Source organism: Stigmatopora argus, chromosome 14 (assembly GCF_051989625.1).
Source record: "Stigmatopora argus isolate UIUO_Sarg chromosome 14, RoL_Sarg_1.0, whole genome shotgun sequence".
NCBI classification, from domain to species: domain Eukaryota; kingdom Metazoa; phylum Chordata; class Actinopteri; order Syngnathiformes; family Syngnathidae; genus Stigmatopora; species Stigmatopora argus.
In genome coordinates, this window is record NC_135400.1 from 5,803,974 (window position 1) to 5,827,426 (window position 23,453).

Sequence of the window (23,453 nt, forward strand, 5' to 3'; positions counted from 1 at the left end):
GTCATGATGAAAGCTTTCCTACATTTTGAATACTATGACTTCACTTACATAACATTCTAGTATATCTCTCTATGTATCATTCTTAATGTAATATATTATTGTTGTAGTGGGTTATTTACACTTTATTCGAATGCTTCTCATTGACTGTCATAATTATGACATGATACCTGACACCAATACAAACAAATGCTTATCTCTTGAAGTGTAAATCAATAAATGATGTCACTTTTCATCCAATGTTGTCTGTTTCAAATGTGATAGGACACTTAATGACATCTTTCACAAACATTAAATCATGTTAGACAAAAACAATAGGCATTAAATTCATTCAAATTGGGAAGACTGGATGTGAATGTTCATCTTTCACTTCCATTGAGAACGCTAAACGTCCAATCCATATTACCTAGCAAAGAGGAAGTTAATGACTCCTTCCAGTCAAAATGGATTGAACGCCTAGCACCATCAGTGGTACTTATTGAGTTGAGAATGTTCAAAAGTGGGTTCTGAAAACTCATCTCCAACATAATTAACTATACTGTCTGAGTACCAGCTTTCTAAATCCAATGATAATTGACCTTTATAGCTTTCAGTGGCTGTGAATGATTGAATTTAATAACACCAGTGTTAAAATCTACCATCAAACATCAATCAGAAAAAATCTTTCCCAAGGTTTTTTTCTGCCCTAAAGTAAATTAAACCTATGGTCGACCACTTTGTCCAAAATAGGGTGTGATGTTGCACTTATTTGTATTATTGTTATTTTATTCAATTTATTGAAAAATACAGCTTACCATCAACTCCAATCTTGCCATCGCCATCCTTATCAGCTGCACATAAAAATGTTTTGGTTTCCTTATCTGTCAGGTCCCTGCCATCTTTGGCAAAGCCCTTCAGGACAAATCTAACAAAGAACAAGAGCATAAAATGAAAAGGTTATACTTGGGGAATCATTGTATTAGACCATATGTGTCAAAGTGGCGGCCCGGGGGCCAAATCTGGCCCGCCGCATCATTTTCTGTGGCCCGGGAAAGTAAAGCATGAGTGCCGACTTTCTATTTTAGGATCAAATTAAAATGAAGAGTATGGATGTGTATTAAATTTCCTGATTTTGCCCCTTTTAAATCAATAATTGTAATGTTTTAATCCATTTTTCCTGTGTTTTTAATTCAAAAATCGGTTTGTAAAATCTAAAAATATATATAAAAAAAGCTCAAATAAACATTGTTTTAGATCTATAAAAAAACTGAACATTCAGGGCTTTTAATCCAGTTAATCCATTTATTTAAAAAAATCTAAATATTATATCTAAAATGGTCCGGCCCACATGAAATCCAGTTGACGTTAATGCGGCCCGCGAACCAACCCGAGTCTGACACCCTTGTGTTAGACTTTATTAAGACCATTTGTAGCATGTTCTGAATCAATGTCCCTGTTTCTCTTACTTGAGCTCCTCCTCCTCTATATAGCCACTGTTGTCAGCATCCAGCACCGTGAAGACCTTTTTCACATCGTCAGAAGACTTGCTCTTCAAACCAATCATCTCAAAAAACTTCTTATGGTCAAAAGAGTCAGCCACTGCACACAAGAGAGAAATATATGACAAAATAAATGGGATTACCTGAGGATAGAATTTATGTGGTCATACATATTGTATTTGTTACCTTCATTTTGAGCGTGGCATGTATTTCTCATGAAAAATTGGTGCGTTATTGAGTGTATATGAGACACATATGACAAATTATATTTGAAATTCATTAGTATTGCCCTGATGGCCGAGACATTTGTAATGGTCTAATATTAAAATTAGTCGGATGGAATTTTTCTAAATTGTTTTTTTTATGGGGGGCCTGGCGGCCATGTGATTAACGCGTCGACCTCACAATTCTGAGGTCCAAGGTTCAATCCTAGGTTTGGAACTTCCTTTGTGAAATTTGCATGTTCTCCCTGGGTTTGCGTGGGTTTTCTCCAGGTACTCCAGTTTCCTCCCACATCCCAAACACATTATTGGTAAGCTGAATGCTCTAATGTGTCTCGAGGTGTGAGTGTAAGTGTGAATGGCCACCAATTCAGGGTTTCCCACGCCTGGTTTCCACAGTTGACTGAGATTGGCTACAGTGGGACCTCTGTGAGGATCTGTGGTATGGAAAATTAATGGATAGTGTTGCCCGACAACTAACTATAGTGACCAGTTTAGGGTGTATTACTTCTTTCCTTGAGGTCAGATGAGAGTTTCATTTATTTATTTTTACTTATAATTTTGGGGAGGTTACGTGTTTTGAAGTACAATTATACGCTCCAAGAAATGCTGGCAATTATTTAGAGGCTTGGGCTTGATAGGATTAAGAAAACATATACGTACTAGTAATCTAAAGGTTACATACATAATATACAAGTGGCACAGTGACATACAAAATGTTAATTTGTTCAAATCTGACATAAAAAAAACATTACCATTTCTGCTATGTGTAATATAGCACCTGAATAGCTGAAAAAAATTCCCCCTTCACGCATAACAACAATCACTTGTAAATTAAGGCAGTCATAAGTCAAGGTGCAACTTTATAACAAACCTTATCTTGCCAGTGGCGCACTTTGCTTCAATTTATTGTTTATTTAACAAATGTCTTTATTTTAAACATATGCGACACTCCGCTAAATCACCGTTAAGTACCTGCAAATGCATCTAAAGCTTTCTTGATGTTGTCAGCGCTGAGGATGCTGTTCATCGCCATTTTGGCTCTTGTAGACAGGTGTTAGAAAAAGACAGAGAGACAGGAGGTGGTAGAAGAAGAGATAAAGTTAAAATCAAGGTCACAAAAAAGCGGTAAGGAAAATTGTACTACACTCACAAATTATAAGTAAAAATAAATAAAATACATTTGTATTACACTCAGATGACTTGTTGGAACGGAGCAGGAAAACCATTACATACTCAAATTAAATAAAGAATGATGGAATGTATAAACTCATTAGCTCCTATTGACGATCACCATCAAATTCCTTTAAACTGGGAGAACTGTCAGTCAAAGTTCGTCTTTAACTGCCCTTGATGCGACTCGGCACCCAGTCCATTTGGCCTGGGAGGGGGCAAATGAACAACCTCCCCTTCTTTAAAAATGGATTGGACACCTTGAGCTGTCAATGGTGGAAGAGCAAAGAATATTCAAAAGTGGGACATGGAAACTCATCTCACACATAACTTAAATATACTCAAAAAACACTATATTTAAACCGGGAGGACTGGCTTTTTTAGTGCTTTTGACAATGTTATTTATTTATTTTATAAAAAAGGAAAAGTTATACGAATTAATAATACGACAAAAGTAGTTCTTCATTTTCATTTTCAAAGAAAAAAGTAGGCAATTAAGGGTATGCCCCGCCTCATGCCCAAAGTCTAGCTGGGATAGGCTCCAGCACCCCTCGTGAATGAATGAAAATTAAAGAGTAGACAAAATATTCTCTTTTTCATATTTGGATTTAATTAAAACATGAAAAACTTCCAATTAATTAATTGGCAGCCAATCAATGAAACTTGAAGTGACAAATTGAGGAACGCAGTTGAAGCAGGATTGGTTTTGAAGAACAATATCGCAGTCAAGGAAAGAGACACAGATGGCAGCCAGTGCCATTTATGAGTGGAACATTTTATGTGTGCCGTAACATCGAGCTGCTGCAGATGAAAGCAGGGCGGAGGGCCGGAGGCTAAGTCAGCAGGGATTGACTAGACCATCTGAGTCTTCAGCTGTCTCTGAAATACCAAGTGAGACTTTACTATTCTAATCCTGACAACGTAATTGTCTTTTTACTGCAGTGAGTATAAAAGTCTACATGTCCTTGTTGCTAGGTTATTTCGATGGGAAAAAAAGATAACGAATAATGCGGTTGATAACCCTTAACCCATCAAAAAATATATACATTCGATAGATGATGTAAACATAATTTACCAGATAATGGTTTGGTTTCTTGTGGATAGTTTTCATTTGCTGTATCTTCTAAATCACCAAAAGGTTGTTTTGGAAAGCTTTCTTTTTATTCTTGTTGTCATTTGGCAGATACATTGATTTGCCTTAGTCTCATTTTTCGCCGTAAAACACTATCATCTGAGTGAAGATTTTTTTTCTATGTTCCTTGTAGACGTAGTCAAAGAAATTTGAGCACTTTGACTATTTTACTCAGCATGTGACATTGACATAACCTGATTAGCCTTTGACTGACGACCTTCTTTTCTTAATTCTACATTTGACATCTAACTATTTTTAGGACATTTTGCTGCTAAATACTTGATCGTAAGTTTTACTGAACCCTTTTACTCATTACATTATGATCTTTAATTCTACAATCAAAAATCAATTGCTCGGGATAGTGCTTTGGAACAGACAATTTTCAGGCAGATTTTTTAAGGAAAATCATCATGATAAATGTTTAACTGGAGTTTTATGATGTAATTGACATGTAATCAATCTTAATGGTGGTGAAAACACATCGCTATTTTTCTGTCCTCTTCTTTTCGTCCCAATGCTCCATTTGGGATTTGAACCCACGTCATTAAGTTGGCAGTCAAACATGTTAACACCTGAGCAGTTGAAGTTGAAGCACTGTACTTCAGAAGATTATGAAAACATGACTCGCTGAGATTTTAAAAGAGTGTATTGGCAGGTGAAATTCTACTTTACTGTTGGCTCAGTAGTTATCACACCTGCCTGCCACATTGACAGCTTGGGTTCACACTCTAGTTGGACAAGAGGGAGAAAACAAGAAACTGAGCACTGTGACATCACCTCCATCCGACTGTTTGAAGATATCCAATTTGATGTACAACAACAGTTTACTATTATATAGTAAAATACAATTCTTTTTATAGTAGTTTGTGTTTAATATGGGTAAACATTTCAGGCTTTTGATGTATATTTAACGGTTAATTCGTTCTGGAAACCACAGCTTCTAGTATTTTGCTGTAAATTCAAGGTGTTTGGCAGTACAACAAAAAGACACTGTGAAAATTATATAATCTATTTTTCTCTTGTGAAACGTATTTGCACGCACAAACCTTTTTTAGCACTCTGATTATGTAAGTGACCTCTATTTGACGTGCTTTGTGTGGTTTCCTCCATTTTTACCAATCAATCATCTTCTGTACCCTGATACTCGTAAGGATTGCGGGGGTTGCCGGAGCCTGTTCCAGCTGACTTCGAGCGAAAAGCAGCCTACTGCCTAGACCGTGACCGGATGTTTCGTTGAAAGACGTTTGGTCCCCGGACGTTTGGTCCCCGGATGTTTGGTAGAACGGACGGGCTGTCGACCGGACGTTTGGTCGCCGGGTTCGCTCGCTGTCAAATTATGAGAGAGAGAGAGGGACAGAGAGTTAACTGTTGAAAGCGAGCAACCAGGTAATCTCTCACTGTCAAAATTATAATCATGAGAGAGAGAGAGAAAGAGAGAGAGAGAGAGAGAGAGAGAGAGAGAGAGAGAGAGAGAGAGAGAGAGAGAGAGAGAGAGAGAGAGGGAGAGAGAGATCGAGAGAGAGAGTCCGTTCTACCAAACGTCCGGTCGACGCCCCGTCCGTTCTACCAAACGTCCAGTCGACCAAACATCCGGGGACCAAACATCCGGGGACCAAACGTCTTTCGACGAAACGTCCGAGGGCCCCCTAGACTGGTCCCCAGTCAGCCGTAGGGCACTCAGAGAGACAAACAGCCATCCGGATTCACAATCATACTGCCAGAAGCAGGAAACAAGCCCGCGCCTGCCCGCGCCTGCCCGCACCGAAGTCAGGCGAGTGAACCTCTACACCACCAGGCCATTGTTATCACAGTAGGTGATATATGAGCTTCTTGAGTTCTGTACTGTTATCTACTTATGTGACACAGACCTAGACAAATGGATCAATGGGAAAAAGTACTTGACTTGTGTGGCCGATCGTTCAATCTTTTATTATTACCTGCATGACCTATTGCACAAAGGTGTCCAGGGGAAATGAAACAATTCACTCTGAAATGAAGAGAATACGATTGACTTGGTGAGATAACCAAGCTAAGCCACTCAGCTCTCAGCAGAACTGGGAAAAGTCGATAGTTATTTATATATAGTGATAGGAATGCATACAGACTTTTAGAACCCTTGAGATTACCCCAGAATAAGGCTTGCATTTTAAAATCATCTGCCGTAAGGATGTGGAAAATGTTTTTTGTATAATATATACTGTTTTCATAATACAAATCGTGTCAATGCGCTATTGATACACCAACCAAATTTGAATTAACAGAAAGTGAACTAAAATGTACAGGAAGTGCCTCAAGAATTTCTCAAAGCCAACAGAAAGTGGCCCAATAAAACAGGAACTGCCTCAAGAACTCCTCAAACCGGAGTACCCGGAGGAAACCCACGCAGGCACGGGAGATCTTGCACGCTCCACAAAGGAAAATCAGAACCCTCCGGTGATTGAACCCTTGATCACAGAACTGTTAAGCAGGCATGGTAACCAATCGGCCACCGTTCCGTTAATGTAAAGTATGTTTAAATAAAAAATTAAAAAATTAAAGGAAAATGATTCAAACCTAATTTGTGAGAAGTAAAAGCGACAACACAAAAAGTTCTAGTTTTCCAACCCCCAATAAATACGTGTCTACAAATAATTAAAAACTGTCATAGTTCTTTGGAGTCTTCCCAGATTACACATATTTTCCTTTGTTATGATTCACATTAATGAGATCAGTTTACAAAACAAACATAATGAAAACAATATGGGCGCTGAGACTGTTTGAAATATTGTAATATTAGCAAACAAATTAAAGATGTAGATTATTTGAATCACTCATTGTAATATGGGTAAAAGCTCATAAATATTTCGTTATGAGTGTCCAGATCATTAACTTTAATTATTTAGGTAGTCTTCTGTGAGTAAATGCTCCTGGTAGAATAGATGCAAGAGCGATTATAACAGTTTCATTTTAATTCTTTTTCAGTCATTAAAATTGAATTCATTCATAAATTCTTTGTTTAATTTCATCACCATTTTGACAAAGTTTGGTTACCCCAGAGCACAGCTGTTAGAGTGCAGTCAATCGCATTACGTGTAATTAAAATTTGACCTTGAAATAAATCACAAGTAAGCCCTGGGACACCACTGCTTCTCATTTTGCAAGCAAACAGTTGCTATCGGAATGTAATTACCTGGTTGAGATGCTCCCTCTTTATCAAAATTGATCTCATTCTATGGAACAGCCAGTTCAGGGAGTTAAACATCGTTGCCCTTTTAATTTTCTTTATCTATATACTTACTTTTTTGTCCAACACTGCATTTCAGTACAGACAAACACTATCCATCACTACACAAAACAATAAGTTTCAGTCGCTGATGTGAGGATGATAAACTTGAAAATTTGACTTTGTGTTCAATCTTCAATTTCAATGTTGTGAAAATTGGTCCTTATTTTAAACATTTGGACTGTTGTCACAATACTAAAATTTCAAACACAATATTGATACTTAAATCATCAAAGAGCACAACCATTCATGCTCACACTCATACCTAGGGGCAATTTAGAGCATTTGTGTCAAAGTGGCGGCCGGGGGCCAAATCTGGACCGCCGCATCATTTTGTGTGGCCCGGAAAAGTAAATCATGAGTGCCGACTTTCTGTTTTAGGATCAAATTAAAATGATAGATATAGATGTATATTAGATTTCCTGATTTTCCCCCTTTTAAATCAATAATTGTAATTTTTTAATCCATTTTTTCTGTTTTTAGTTCAAAAATCATTTTGTAAAATCTAAAAAATATATTAAAAAAGCTAAAATAAACATTGTTTTAGATCTATAAAAAACTGAATATTCAGGGCTTTTAATCCAGTTCTTTTAATCCATTTATTAAAAAAATCTAAATATTATATCTAAAATGGTCCGGCCCACGTGAAATCAAGTTGACGTTAAAGCGGCCCGCGAACCAACCTGAGTCAAACACCCTTGATTTAGAGTGTTCAACAAGCCTATCCTCCACGTTTTTCGGAATGCGAGAGCAAAGCCAACTACTCAGAGAAAACCCACGCAAGCATGGGAAGAACATGTCAACTCCACATAGAGAGCACCGACCTGAGATTGAACCCTCGACCCCAAAACTGTGAGGCTGACGCGCTAACCACTCGGCTGCCGGACTGCCTGTGCAAATACAAATATAACTTTGAATCGATAATTTTGCAAACAAAAAAATAGTGTGTTTGTATACAGCATTTCTGGATCAATACTTTGGTACATTTCCAAACTTTTGACTGACAACTATATTTTGGACATAACATACCTGTCAACCTCGAGTCGTACGGTGTTTGTAAGGTTTTTTGGGGGTTTGTAAGGGGAATCATAATCATTTATAAGGGCAGTTATCGGCAGAGGTTGACAGGTATGCATAATATTGCCTCATATGTGCCAATACAAACTGTCAAAATACCCCAAAAAATGGATCATGATATAAAGACTGGAAAGGATACACTCATTGCACTTTGGAACTTTTCGGACACAGCACTGCATACAGCGACAACCTGCTGAAATTAGAGGGTTTCATATTCATTCATATTTGAGGCAGTTCCCCTGGCTACTCACATGACGTTGAAATATTATTATGTCTTAATAACAAGAGACACAGCAACTTTAAACATATAAAATGGAAACATTAAATACAGTAATGACATTGTGTTGTGTTTATTTATTGAGGTGGGTAGATTCCTAGAGTGGTTAGCCCATCGGCCTCACAGTTCTGGGTTCGATCCCAGGTCGGTCCTCACTCTGTGGAGTTTCCATGTTCTTTCTAGGCATGCGTAGATGTTTCCGGGTGCTCCGGTTTCTTCCCACATCCCAGAAACATACAGGGTAGACTGGTTGAATACTTTAAATAGATATGAGTGTGAGTTGTGAATGGTTGTCCGTCTCCTTGTGCCTAACCAAGACAACACACTGTTTTCCTGTTTGCATTGGGCAACTGATACAACATTAACCTGTTGTAATTACTTCTTTTTTTAAAATATCGTATCGTGACATATCATATCATGACCCTGGCATATCATGGTGCATTGTGTCGTGAGTTTAAGCATATCATAGCATCCCTAATGACAACCCTACGCTTTCCAATGTCAGTCCAGTTTAGGGTGTGACCTCGGCTTAATTGTTTGGCTTTCATGACTAATTAAACCTCACTATTACTGATCATCAAATTTGTGCTCTTTTCTCATCAACCATTCTTGTTTTTTCATGCCCATCCTTGTTTTGTCCTTCCTCCTCCCCCCCATTGCTCTTTCCTCCCCGCAGCTATTCGATTTCTTCACCTAATTTTCTCACTGCACCCACCCAAGGGACCTTTCTGTCCTCTAATCCCCCTCTGAGATGATTAACCCCCGCCACCACACAAACACTCTCTCTTTCATAGACCTGTGTCTGTTTCATTCCTTTACACTTTTAATTGACAATTTCTCTTTTCATTTAATGGTTGCTTCAAAGAATTTGTGAAGCACGTATTTAGTGCTACTGATGTGTTGTCTTGTTTTGCTTCCACATTAACTTTGTGTTTTTCTATATATATATATATATATATATATATATATATATATATATATATATATATATATATATATATATATATATATATATATATATATATATATATATATATATATATATATATATATATATATGGAAAAAGCATGCACACAATTTTCTTTTTTAATTAATTTGAATGAATTTGTTCTCAACCTTCTAGTTCTAATGGATTGGACCTTGTCAGGAGCAGCTCGTTTGTCCCTCCTGGCTTGCCGTTAGGCTAGAGCAGCTGCGAGTGATTCTTGATTACTTCCTGATGTGTGTATTTAAGCACCACGGAAGTGGTAGTCATTGTCGGATCGTCCTGTGTGATACAGGATACATCGCTGCAAAGGTACTGTTCTCCATGCTCCGGTTTTGTTTCGTTTTGGGATGTACAAGTCCTTGTTAATTTGTAAGGCGTTTTGAGTCATTAGAATTACTATCATGAGCACAGTTCGTCTCGTCCCCTCCTGCTTCCCCGCTACTGGGTCCAAATCCCTCCGATCACGCCACAACGTCTCGGCGCGATCGTAACAGACCTCTACTATTGAAAAATGTAGTATTTCAACATTCAACACAGAAACATTCCTTTGAACTAATAAAAAACTCAAAGTGGAATAAAAATGTATATATGTTCCCTGTGATTGACTGGCGACCTGTCCATTGAATAATGAACAATGAGAAGACAGACATAATGAAGTACCATAAAGGCCAATTTGTACTAAGATGTGAATACTTTTCAGCACAAACTGACCTATTTCCAATGCATTAAAGGTGGCCACGTTCACTGTAACATAAAGGCTGTAAACACATTTTATTGATAGTTAGGAATCTGGATGCTCTACAATCCTGTCGTACTTGTCGAAAATTGTAATGAATTTTGGCAAGATGGAAATCATCAGTTTGTGGGACATTTAGATGGCAGCAATGTATTAATCATTCCTCATTAAGTATTCACAGCCATACAAGTTGTTCAACAAGCATTTTCAAAAAAAGAAGATAACAAGTGACATTTGAAATACTCGAGATTTGTCCCCGGTCTACACTAATGTGTGATCTACTGATAGGTGCGTAAGAAATATGTAACTATTGCTATGAATGAGTGTAATAATGTCTCCTGAATTGGTCACAAAAGGAACATTTTCCACCAGAAAATTACTTTTAGACGCAATCATTCTCGTTTCTCAAACAAGTACATGGAGGATCTGAAAAATGAAGTGAAAAATATGAAAAAGGTTTTGAACAAAAATTGAATTATTAGTGCAGGGATGTAATACTGCCCGATGCTTGTGTGAAGAACAATGTTAACAGGTTGCAACCCTCCAAGTTCAAATGGGCTGGATGTCTCCTTGCGACAAACTAGAATGAAAAGAACCACATCCTCATCAGCGGCACTAAAAGTCTTAAGCCGTTCTTCTCTGAAATGTCCAACAATTTTATTGGTACAGTGGTACCACGACCTACGATCAGCTCGTGGTACGACATGCTCGTGGTACGACATGCTCGTGGTACAACGAAAATTTCGATCGAATAATTCGCCCGCAATACGATGAAAATTTTGAGATGCGACCAAGCCAGGTGGCCATGACATGAAGGCTGTTTATCATTGTAGCGCACTGTCTTTTTTGCCGCATCTCTTTCGTCTAAACAGATATCTACGAGCACTGAACGATTTATTCAGACGAGTTTGGAGCAGGAAACGCACAACGCGCATGCGCGGGCAAAAAGAGGGCTTTCTGGGTAATGAAGTATACTCGTGCACACAACACCGCCCAATTTTAGTTATATTAAACACATTTTATTACTATTAAACCACTAGTCATGTGTTACTTTGTTAATAGATGGCGAATTAGAAGAAATAAAACATTTTTTTCCAATCCAATATCCTGTTTTTTGGTGTTTTTTCAGAGGGTTGGAACGAATTAATTTGTTTTTAGTTCATTTCAATGGGAAACGTCCACTGGAGTTACGAAAAGCTCGACATACCATCTCAGTCCCGGAACGGATTAAGATCGTATGTCGAGGTACCACTGTATATTAATTCAAATATATTGCTGAGACCAACTCATCATCGCAGCAGAATAGAAGCCACAAGAGATCTGCCTCTTGCAGGCACTGACAAGGCGACAGGAGGATGAAGCACTGACAGGTAGTTCTGGGATGATGATAATGAAAGACGGAATAATCAAAAAGGAATGACAGAGAAGAGATTAAAACCAGAAAGACTTGACCGAGAGGACAGTAGAAAGGGAGAGATGAGGCCTGCCACGTGGTTTGTGGCACATAGGTTAACGTTAGATTCCGCCATGGATTTCTAGATGAGCCAGGTAAAGGGACGACAAGCATAAATGAGGGAAAATGAGGCGGCTACTTCATTAAATCTACATAAGCAATATGGTTTGGTATTGCTCAAAGCTTGTGAGACTATTGTTGGACAAGAGGAAATATCAGGGGGAGCCGCTAAAGACAAGAGGACGCCTTTCATAACCTGTTTGCATTTCCACATCAATGGCAACATCACATACTTAATCAACACAATCTCTTTGTAGCTAAACAACATCCTAATTTGAGCCCCAGTTGTCCAACTGCTACTCATTGTTTTGATTATGTCTGTGTCTCTTTCATTGTAAAGGTTATACCTTGTGTGATTACTTATGGGACTCCCATGCAGGTTGTTTTCAAATGAATGAGGGTCTTCATCGTGCTCTGAATACTAATGCGAGATTCAAAAACACTCCACTGACTGCTGGGGCTTCAATCGTGGTCAAACAATTGACCATTGTGACCCCACAAAAAAAAGAATGAGTGCACAGTAGTATACCTGTTTACTAACTGCTCTCCACAAGTTTATAAAAGAAGACTTTGCAGACAAATGGTCGACAATGGGTAAGTTAGAAACAACATTAATTGAAAATACAAATAATTATGACAAAAATTAATTATGCAATCGGCCCAGCGGATGAGTGGTTAGTGCGTCAGCGTCACAGTTCTGGGGTCTTGGGAAGGAATCCAGGCGGGTCCTCCTGTGTGGAGTTTGCATGTTCTCCCCAGGCCTGTGTGGGTTTTCTCCGGGTTGTCCGGTTTCCTCCCAAATTCCAAAAAACATGCATGGTAGGCTTGTTGGACATTCTAGGTATGAGTGTGAGTGGCCTGCGATCGGCTGGCCACCGATTAAGAGTGAGACCTGCCTCCGGCCCGTAGTCAGTTAAGATAGGCTCCAGCACCCTCCGTGACCCTTGGGAGGATACGCGGTTCAGAACATGAATGAATGAATTAATACTGAAATTTAGAAAAAGTATGAAAAGTGCAGCGTGCCAACAAGAAAACTGGTAATAATCTTTCATTCATTCATTTTCTGGCCCGTTTTATCCTCACAAGGGTCGCGGCGGGTGCTGGAGCTTATCAAACTGGTAATATAATTGAAACTTAACGCATTTTGGAGGGCCTTTCTGTGGCGAAAATAGGGCCTGTTCTCCCCTAAAATCAGTGCTCATAAGCATGCCGTAGTCGACATCGGAGTGTAGATGGCAGACTCTTTTCTCTTGCTATACGATCCAATTTTGGCACCATATCAGCATATTACGCCTCCACTGCGCTTTCTTTTGTATTTTTATGTCTGTGTCTATTTATCCTTAAATCATGAGTCATGAACAATAATTATGTCTCATTCTGTCCTAAAGTTAAAAGACTAAGTGGCGAACAATGAGTCTGCACTGCCCTCAACTGGCAAATTCCAAACTTACAACAAGGTTCATTCTACTGTGTCACAATTGTAAACAATTAATTCATTAGACTTGATAGAAAAAATAATTAATTAAAATTGGACTCCGATGATCCATAGACTCTAGCCCTTCCTCCATAGCTACCAAGTTTCAAGATGCTCAGTTCATTAAGGATGAATGAGTAGGACCTCAAAGTTAATGTCTATAAGAACAACAATATCAACCTGAGTAGCATCATGACAGATCTCCAGCCTGTAAAAATAAGAAACCTTGAGAACGTAACAGCTATGAGAGGGATTCCTTTTTCTGGATGATCAGGTCACAAAGGATGCCAACTAACAAGTGTAATTTAAACCAGTGTTTTGAGCATAGGCTCATATGTTACATTAAAAATAACTATACAAACAAACACAAAACAGACGTGAATGAACAGCAGTAATTTCAAATAATTAGAGCAAATGAATAGGCAGATGGATAAGAAAAGGCAACTGGATTACTGGAGTTAGTGTGTTATACAATTTTGGTTGTGTTGCCATCCGTACTTCATTTCTTTATATCACATGTGTCAAAGTGGCGGCCCGGGGGCCAATTCTGGCCCGACGCATCATTTTGTGTGGCCCGGGAAAGTAAAGCGTGTTTCTGTTTTAGGATCAAATTAAAATGAAGAGGCTAGATTTATATTAAATTTCCTGATTTTCTCCCTTTTAAATCAATAATTGTAATTTTTTAATCATTTTTTTCTGTTTTTAGTTCAAAAATCATTTTGTAAAATCTAAAAATATATTTAAAAAAAAAGCTAAAATAAGCATTGTTTTAGATCCATAAAAAACTGAATATTCAGGGCTTTTAATCCAGTTCTTTTAATCCAGTTCTTTTAATCCATGCGGCCCGCATGAAATCGAGTTGACGTTAACACGGCCCACGAACCAACCCGAGTCTGACACCCTTGCTATATATCAATCGTGATTATACCACATTGCGTCTGTTTTTAAGCCGTAAATAGCGGGACATTTTATTTTAAACTAACATTTTTGTTAAAATACTAAAATATGACTTTTTAAAAATACATTTCAAATAGTTGCCAGTATTAGCCAGCTTCCACCTTTGAATCAAAAATGATCTCTGTCCTCTTTCTTTAATGAGCCTTATGCTAGTACATCAACCAAAGTAAATAATTTTTGTGCTTTTTATTTGTCAGATTTATGGTGCAATGTCCATTACTAAAACAAAAGATTAGCAAAAAATAAGCAACTTGTGCTCTCTCTTCCTGCAAATGTGCCCTTTATGCACTGTTTATTTTTAAGTGATTTCCTCATTAAAACATTAACTTGCTCACCCTGTTCCAGCTTCATTACATCTTAATGTAATTTGCACATTATTCCAGAAGTCAGCCAGGGAAACGATTCTCGTTTGGTTGCAAAGCAGAAAGGAACCACTGATATCATCAATCAGAATTGATTCATTAAAATAATAAAAGAATCCCCACAGGAAAGATGATGGTGTTAACTTTTATTTATTCACTTTCTGAGGTGCTGGCTTTTTATTCACATGCTATGAGTGTACTTAGATAATATTTTTATTCAGGGCACCTTTTTATACCAATCTTTTTTTGTTGTCTCGGGGCTCAAACAGTGAGCTGGATTCCGTATTAAGCAATCGGCTTTAAAAAAAAAAAGGAAGCATTATATTGGTATCATCAACAGGCTAATCACGAATATTCTCAGGGAGTAGATTAAAATCCTGAATACAATTTATATTTGACTGCAGGACACAGAATTGCCTATCTTTTTCTTCCATGTTATTGTAGCAGTTTTCTGAATCACATACTGTAGTGTGACACAAATTGCATGCTACTAAGTAATCATAGATATGGACCTGTTGTTTTAATATTTATTTAACTTTAACATGGTATTTTAGGCACATCATTTGCTAAAATAAAGGTGCATATACAGCTATGTGAAAGCGATATTGTAAGTGCATTACACAGTACTAATGGTTCGACACAATGGAGGCTGTAATGAAGTCATCTTAATGCATTTGAAGTTAGTGTACATCGATCCTCTTGCTGCTGATGTCCCATGCCGCCATGAGTTGTTAGCCTTATTAGGTGCGCATTTGTGACTGCAGACTGCAGCGGGGAAGTTATTACATTACAGAGGACTCAGGGGCTTTGGTTCCACCCACATGCACTGTTCAGATGAACTCAAGCAAACTTTTTTTTCAGTGGAAGTCAGAAAGAGTGGCTTTGCCTTGAAATCCTGCTTTATCCACTCGCAAATGGAAGCAGAGGACGTGATGGAAGCACTAGAATCTTTAAAGCGGTATGGTAACAAATGCTGCATCATTCATGAATGCTTCAAGAAATACATCTTGGGAAGAACAGCTTTTCGACGCAGTTCGTCCTCATGAATATGGGATTTAGAAAGATTAAGATGCAGATATAGACAGTCTCTATGAGGCAAGTTATGCATAACCTACATCAGATGTTGAAAGGGTTGAAAATATCACTCCATTTAACATGTTCAGTGACATTTACGATGCTAGTCGCACAATCATATGGGTCTTTTCATCCTTCTGCTGTGGATTTACATGAGTTTAACACTCATTTGATTTACATCAGATGGATTAGGCATCTAGCTCTGTCAACGGCAGCCAATGAGTTAAATACTAACCTCCAGACTACTGAGGGACTGTGCGGTAAACTCAGTCTCAGTCTGCAGAAGGTCCCCACCTTGTGGACTTCCTGTGTGTGGCTCCAGTTTTTTTTACCTAGGTCTACAATGTCTTGTGTGTCTTGTGTCTGTCTTGCTACTGCAACCAAGAAATTTCCCGAATACGGGATGAAATAAAGTTCTAACCTAGCCTAACCCAGTAATTTTTACTTTGTTTTTACTAATGTTGACCTTGCAAGTCATAACTGTTCATGACAAGAATACAACTGTTTTTGTTGTTGTTTGTTTTTTAATATTTGCGATTGGTTAGCGACCAATTCCCACGATTGGCTAGGATCGGCTCCAGCGCCCTCACGAATCTTGTGATGATAAGTGCTATGGAAAATGAATGAATGGACTTTGAACGCATGAAACTCCAAATTGTCTGTAAGTGTAAGTGTGTGTGGATGGTTGTTTGTCTATAAGTGTTCTGCGATTGGCTGGCCACCAGTTCAGGGTGTTAGCTGCGATAGGATCCAGCACCCCTGGGCCCTCATGAAGATTAACACTTCAGATGATGGTTGAATGACTGCTGAATTTTTCTAGAGAAAAAAATTACTTTGCTTTTTAGTTATCTAGAACTCAAGCGCTAAAATCTAGTCCTGTTCATATAAAAATAATCACACTGTTTTCATGCCACACACGCAAACTGTGATTTTGAACGTAACTTCTTTTGTTTAATGTCATTTTATCACAAAACTTGTTTTCTAATTTTGCTTTCTGCCAGCGTGCCCTTAAAACTCAAACTTTAACATAGTCAGGTTCATGCCAAAAAAATAGTCCAATGTTTTCACACCACACAAACACAGACATAAGTGGTGTAAGAAACCTCAGAAAAGACTTGAAAGAATTATTTTCGAAGTTGTGACTGAATTGCAGTTATTTGTCCGGTTTATTGTCCTGACGAGGAAGAGAATTAAGTCAGTATTGCTTTGAGGCAAGCATCTCATCACCACTGGGTTTTAATTTCACTTCACTGCTTTCAGTTTCTTCCTCATGCATTTACGCTTGGCTCACTACGGATAGAATGGTGCTGTGTTAATGTGGCTCTAACAGCTCCAGGCCGACGCTTCAGCCTGCTCATCTCTTTGCTTATATATTGCACGCTTTCCGTGCTCATACACTGCTCCAGTAATTGTAACTGTGCAATCAGAAAAATCTACCACTTTCCACAGACCTCTGTGACCTATGATGCTCACTCCAATTTCTTAGCGTTAATAAGCGTAAGCTTCCATAATAATGTGCGTGTGTGGTAGCACCAGTCAAAGTACAACCTAGTGTGCCAAACTCTTCTCGCTGAAACTCTTGTTTCATGTTTTGGTTGATCACTCGTTCAAAGCATGTTGCCCCCCTCCCCTTCCTGGGAGGCTGGATAACACTAATGAGCGTTGGCATGAGTTGGGAGACATGTATTAGGTCCCGAAACACTCCATCCACATCTTCTTCAGTGTTGCCAAATTGGGCAGATTCCCGCTCACTCGAGCTATTTTCAAAGATTTAGGGTAGGAGAGAAATGCATTGGGCAGCTTGGTGAAATTTGGGCTACTTTGAACAAAACTAAGCAGTTTCAAAGGGAAGGAACTCTAACCCTACACCTTGAAGTTCTGTTACGATGATTGCTTACATTAGCATCTTCACTCCAGTTATGATGTATTGAAACTACTGAACTGCCATTGGTCTTGGAACTAACATTACATGCGTTCGTTATGTAACACAATGAAACTACTGTTTTGCTGTCACGCCTTATATCAGGGATGTCAGACTCGGGTTGATTCGCGGGCCGCTTTAACGTCAACTTGATTTCACATGGGCCGGACCATTTTAGATATAATATTTAGATATTTTTTTTATAAATGGATTAAAAGCCCTGAATATTCAGTTTTTATAGATGTAAAACAATATTTATTTTAGCTTTTTTTTATATATATATTTTAGATTTTACAAAATGAGTTTTGAACTAAAAACAGAAAAAAACGATTAAAAAATTACAATTATTGATTTAAAAGGGGGAAATTCAGGAAATTTAATATACATCTATACTCTTCATTTTAATTTGATCCTAAAACAGAAAGTCGGCACTCATGATTTACTTTCCCGGGCCACACAAAATGATGCAGCGGGCCAGATATAGCCCCCGGGCCGCCACTTTGACACATGTGCCTTACATATTTCAAACTATGACGGTGCTATAGTTACTGTTTAAGCGTTACCCACATTACCAAATGAAACGTCTTTATCTGTACTTATGAATGCTCGTAAGAAATACTGTGAGCGAACACGGTTGCTTTTTAGTCAATTGAACCCCACCAGCACTCTCACATCATCCTCAAACCTCATTGGTCCCAATAGCATAGCTTCCAGGGAATGTTCAAGAGCACATCTGCACTGACACATAATTCCATCTGTCATAATCAAAGCTATACTTCTTTACAGTTCAAAATCAACTTGAACAACACTGCTCAAAACACATGACCTGTTAATTGAATTTAATATCTGATTTGTTCGCAGACAAATTCAACAGAATAATTCGAAAAATATAACAATAAAATACTGAATATTTTTATTTTATTTTACTTGGTTATGCTTATTCTGGTATATTCTGAATTGTTTGCATGAAACAGGTGAATTTGATTCTGCTTATGACACGCAATAGAAATAGTTTTTCCTAGAATGCACTTTGGAATCAGCTCCGGGAATTATTGGAATAACTTGTTCTTCGACGGATATCTACTGATAAACATAAAATATGTATACATTTAATTATTGTGGAGAAACCAAGCACAAATGCTGTTTTTGTCCATCCACTTTACAGCGCACTGCACGGCCCACAGGCTTTGTTTGAGTACTTTGCACTGTTCCAACGTTGAAACGTTTCATAATTTCACGCGATGTAGATTTCACCCTCTAACATTTGCAGTTGCAGGAAAAACACTGGCATTCATTAGCAACAGCAAAATCATTTACATTTTTTAATTTGAAAACGTAAATGATTGCAATTACCATACGTAAACTCTCGTTTCTGACCCTCTTGCTAATCATCTTAAAGTCTGATTGATTTTATCTTGTGTTTTTAATGTCTTTAACATCAACCTGCACAAGGGACTAAAGATGGATATTAACCTTTGGCTATAATCTTAAATATTTACATGTATATGTTCATTAACATGAACATGTATATGTTCATTAATATGTATTGTCCCTTTATTAAATAAAACAAACTCAAACTACATTTGTTTTCCAGATTTGCACAATTGTACACATTAAGAAACTAATCAAGCAAGACGCACCAAAATCATATGTAGTTCGTGTATGTATCAAATGTATTTCCATTTACCCCAACAACATTACACAAACAATTCATTCAAAGTGGGATAACTGCCTGAGAATTTTCATCTTTCAGTGCCAATAACAGAGCAAGGCGTACAATTCCTTTTGACGGGGAGGAGTGAATGAATATTCGTTCAATTGCCCTTCCCAGTCAGAATGGATTTGATGTCTAATGCTGTCAATGGCAGCCAATGAGTTAACAAGGAAGTGACCTGATTTCTCCCGAAACTGCAATTTTGAGCTTTTGTGTTTATTGAACTGAAAATAATCCAATAGGTTTAACCTTTTAGAGGAAAAACTACATCTCCAATTATGCTTAACGGTGAAAAAGCAACTTTATGTGACCCTCTGTTGGCTTGGTTGTTTCTTCTGTCTGGTTTTACTTTGTAATCAGAACATGTAGTTCTATGAGGGAACGTCTTTCCTTGAACAGGATGTTATGTATGCTGTTTTTTATTGAACTGAGTAGTTTAGGTTGGCTCGAGAATATCTTTGCAATCTGGCAAACCTGATCTCTGTCCTCCTTATGCCCCACAGTGACTGAAACCACACTTTGAGGCCATCAGTAGTGTTTGGTATGATGAAAAATCCTGACGTGGAATGAGAGGGGACAGGTGAGGCAGGTGATATCAACGGCACAGAAAAGGGGGAGTTGAAAGCTGAGGGGAATGGACAAGGGGGGTAATTGGAAAAGGCAAGTGATGCTAGAAAGGAGGAAGTGCGCTGAAAAGACTAATGACAAAAATGACAACATCCTGATGATAGGAATGTGATCCTTCCCAGCTGACGTCGGGCACCAGGTGGGGGACACCCTGAATTGGTGGCCACCCAATCGCAGGGCATGAGGAGATGGACAACCATTCACGCTCATACTCATACCTAAGAGTGATTTAGAGTGTTTAATCAGCCTACATGCATGTTTTTGGGATGTGTGAGGAAACCAAAGTACCCGGAGAAAACCCACACAAGTTTATTTATTCAAATTTTTCTAAGTACCACAACACACTATAAAATTAATACAAATACCTTAAGAAATATACATAAAAAAGCATTGTGAAAATAGATTAAAATAATAATGAAAAAATTGAAATTACATTGAAAAATTTAACTAAAATTGGAATAAACTGAAATGAAAAAAAGTATAAAAAATAAATAGATTAAACAAAATCTTATGAATAAATTAATATTTTTTTTAAATATAACTTTGGAAATAAAATACTACTGTTGAAATAATAATTGTTTTGAAATATATATTTTTATGGGTTTTATTGGGGGGATTTTCTCATTTTTAGCTATCAAAAAGCATTGGATGGCTACTAACATCAGTGGAACTCGGAAATGAGCATTCATAGGTAGTACTGGAAACAACCCACATATAAAACCATGCAAATTCTGAGAAGTTCATATGGTGATCCATAGGTAATTTGCATTCAATTTAGGCTTCTTGACCATTTTTAATCCCAACTCCAGAGCCTCATTTTAGATAGAGGGAATTCTCAATTCCCAAAAGTACAATATTAATGCAACTGGGGAGAAAACATGTTTGCAGCCAACCACAAACAACAGAGAGGCAGCCTTTTTATGAGAAGAAATTTTCAATTTTCTTTCTGACAGATTGAAACGTGCTTCAGTTCAAGCACATGTTTTGCTTTGCCTCCTTCATTTTCTCATTTTGTCTTCCTTGATTTCTTTCCTTCTCTATCATTACATCTTCCTGTTTTTCCATCTCTTTTTCCCTGTCAAGGTGACAACTATTTTTTTTCACCTTTCTCCCCAAGAGAAAGACATATCTTGATTTGTCTTAGCTGGCCGCCGCCCATTCCTTTCATCAAGGTCTTGATTGTTTTGTTCATTTTGTCAACTTGCCAATCTCCATTCAGGTGAGATGAGCAAAATTGGATACCACTACATGTGGCCAACATGTGTTTCAATTAGCTTCAGTGTCCATTGTACTTAAGCAAACATAACCAACCATATTTCTTGCACCCAATATTTGACCATTTCTTAAAAAGTACTGTAATTTTTGGAGTAAAAAGTATGGGAAAGGATTTGGACCAGAGAAAAAAATGGTAGCAGCATTGCAACTTTTTAAGTAAAAATTCTCAATTTAAAGTCATAATTCTGCCATGTGTGCATTATGATTTTATTCTCAGAATTGTCAACAACCTTAGAATAAAGTCAGATAGGGAATGGGGTAACGGTTTATAGTGCAAACGTTACTGTAGTTCACTGAGCAAATCTGATTTATTACAACAACATTAACAAAACAATATTATTAAATGAAAATGCTAAAACTTACACACTTGGTAAAGCTTCAAATTATATTTGAACATCATCCAGACATATGCAATGTGGGAGGAAACCAGAGTATCCAGAGGAAACCCACACAGGCCCGGGGGAGAACATGCAAACTCCACACAGACAGACATGACCTGGATTTGAACCCAGGACCCCAGAGCTGTGAGGCCAAAACACTAGCCACTCGCTCCACCGGGCCACCATCAGTCATTAGATCAAGTAAAAGTCCCAATCACATAAACTGTAGTATAATTTTAGTGAAGGTTTAAAGGCTTTTTTTATCTTATGTCGTGTCAGTACTCTTTCAATGGGCATATTTTTGACTCAGTACAATAAATAATTAAGGCATTTTTCCCAGTATGGGAGTAAATGCTCATGCTTTACTGCCATTGAGGACACTCGTCGTATCCAATCCATGTTGTCTGGGATAGTCAAATCATTCACCAAAGTGTTATATGTGAAAAGCGCCACTCCCTCATCTCCTGTGTCTCTTAACTTTATTCCTTATGGTCTGCATATATTTGAGAACATTTAAAATAAGGAGCACCTCCTTTTTCCCCTTTTTTAATTACACTTAGATATCATCCTCTGTCCTAATGTTCGTTCCCTTTAATTGTTTTTTTTCCCTTCTTTTTAGTAATTTCTTTTCACCCAATTGGATAAGCTTGTCTCCTTCCTGTTGAAGCTTCCTTTGCAACCCAAATTAACACCCTCATCTATCTCCCTGCCTCTGCACCATTTACTCACTCCCACAAAAACACCTCCCTCTTTGTCTCCGACTCCTTCTCATCTCCAGCTCACGATCTGTTCATTTCTCACACTCATTTATTGTTAGCAAAACACATTTATGTTTCATCATTCCTCATTCAACTGGAACATTTTAGATCCTCTATTCCAAGGATGTCAAACTCATCCTTGTCAGAGGGCTATTATATCAACCCAGGCTTATAAATATTCAACTCTTGTGACTTCAATTGACAGTGCCACATGTCCATTCCAACTGGACTGTTAAACAAATGAATTGGATTGATCTATTTTGACACTTGATCAATCGTTTCTAAGTCGTTTTACCTCAAAATCTTTCAAATATTATTTTATGTATAAAAACCTTTTAGCAGCAATTTTTACAATTTATTTTAATACCAAAAATGGAAGGCGAGTAAAGAAAAAATATATTTATTTGTTACTTTGATGTTTTTATCGAAAAAGGAAGAAATAAAAAACGTTCAGATTTTTTTATTTATCATATTCATATTTTATTTTAAAAAATAATAATAAAAAAGGGGGAAAATGTATTTATTTTTTATCTGTTAAAGAAAAAAACATTCACTGATTACTTAGCTACAGAAGTTTAATACAAATTCAATTTCACTGCAGATGGCTGGCAACCAATTTGGGTTGTCCCCCGCCTGCTGCCCATGGTTGTCTATGATAAGCTTCAACGTTACAGAAGATGAAAATGCTCCAGTGCTCACGTGACCCTCGTGAAAATAAGTGGTAGGAAAATGAATGAATGAACATATTAATTTTATTTTTGCAAGAACCATGAAGTCTATGCACATGATTTACTTATGCAGGCTACTCAAAATGATCTGGCGTTTTGACGCCCGTGCCCTATTCCCTCACCTATAAATCCTTAAAGCCATATTTTTAATACTATCTCTCTTCCCTCTCTTATCTACCCCTCTCCATTGGTGCTTCCCTCCACCCTCCAATGGGAACATTTGGCAGTACAGACAGCCTCTTATAGCCCAGGTGCACTGGATTGAATGATGACCACAGAAGAATACAGAAAGAGAGAGAGAGCGAGAAGCAGAGGAAGAGAGTGTGAG

The 23,453-nt window shown here is 37.7% G+C and overlaps 1 protein-coding gene across 1 annotated transcript in view; it reads right to left on the minus strand.

Moving 5' to 3' along the window:
• LOC144088829 (parvalbumin-7-like) overlaps positions 1–23,453 on the minus strand; it is a 40,709-nt gene that overhangs the window by 824 nt on the left and 16,432 nt on the right. Inside the window, exons 2-4 of the mRNA XM_077619513.1 lie at positions 2,672–2,739; positions 1,443–1,575; positions 792–901 (exon numbers count right to left, since the gene is read on the minus strand). Of these exons, the coding sequence (XP_077475639.1) occupies positions 792–901; positions 1,443–1,575; positions 2,672–2,732 (304 nt within the window). The 5' untranslated portion in view covers positions 2,733–2,739. The remainder of the gene's footprint in view (positions 1–791; positions 902–1,442; positions 1,576–2,671; positions 2,740–23,453) is intronic.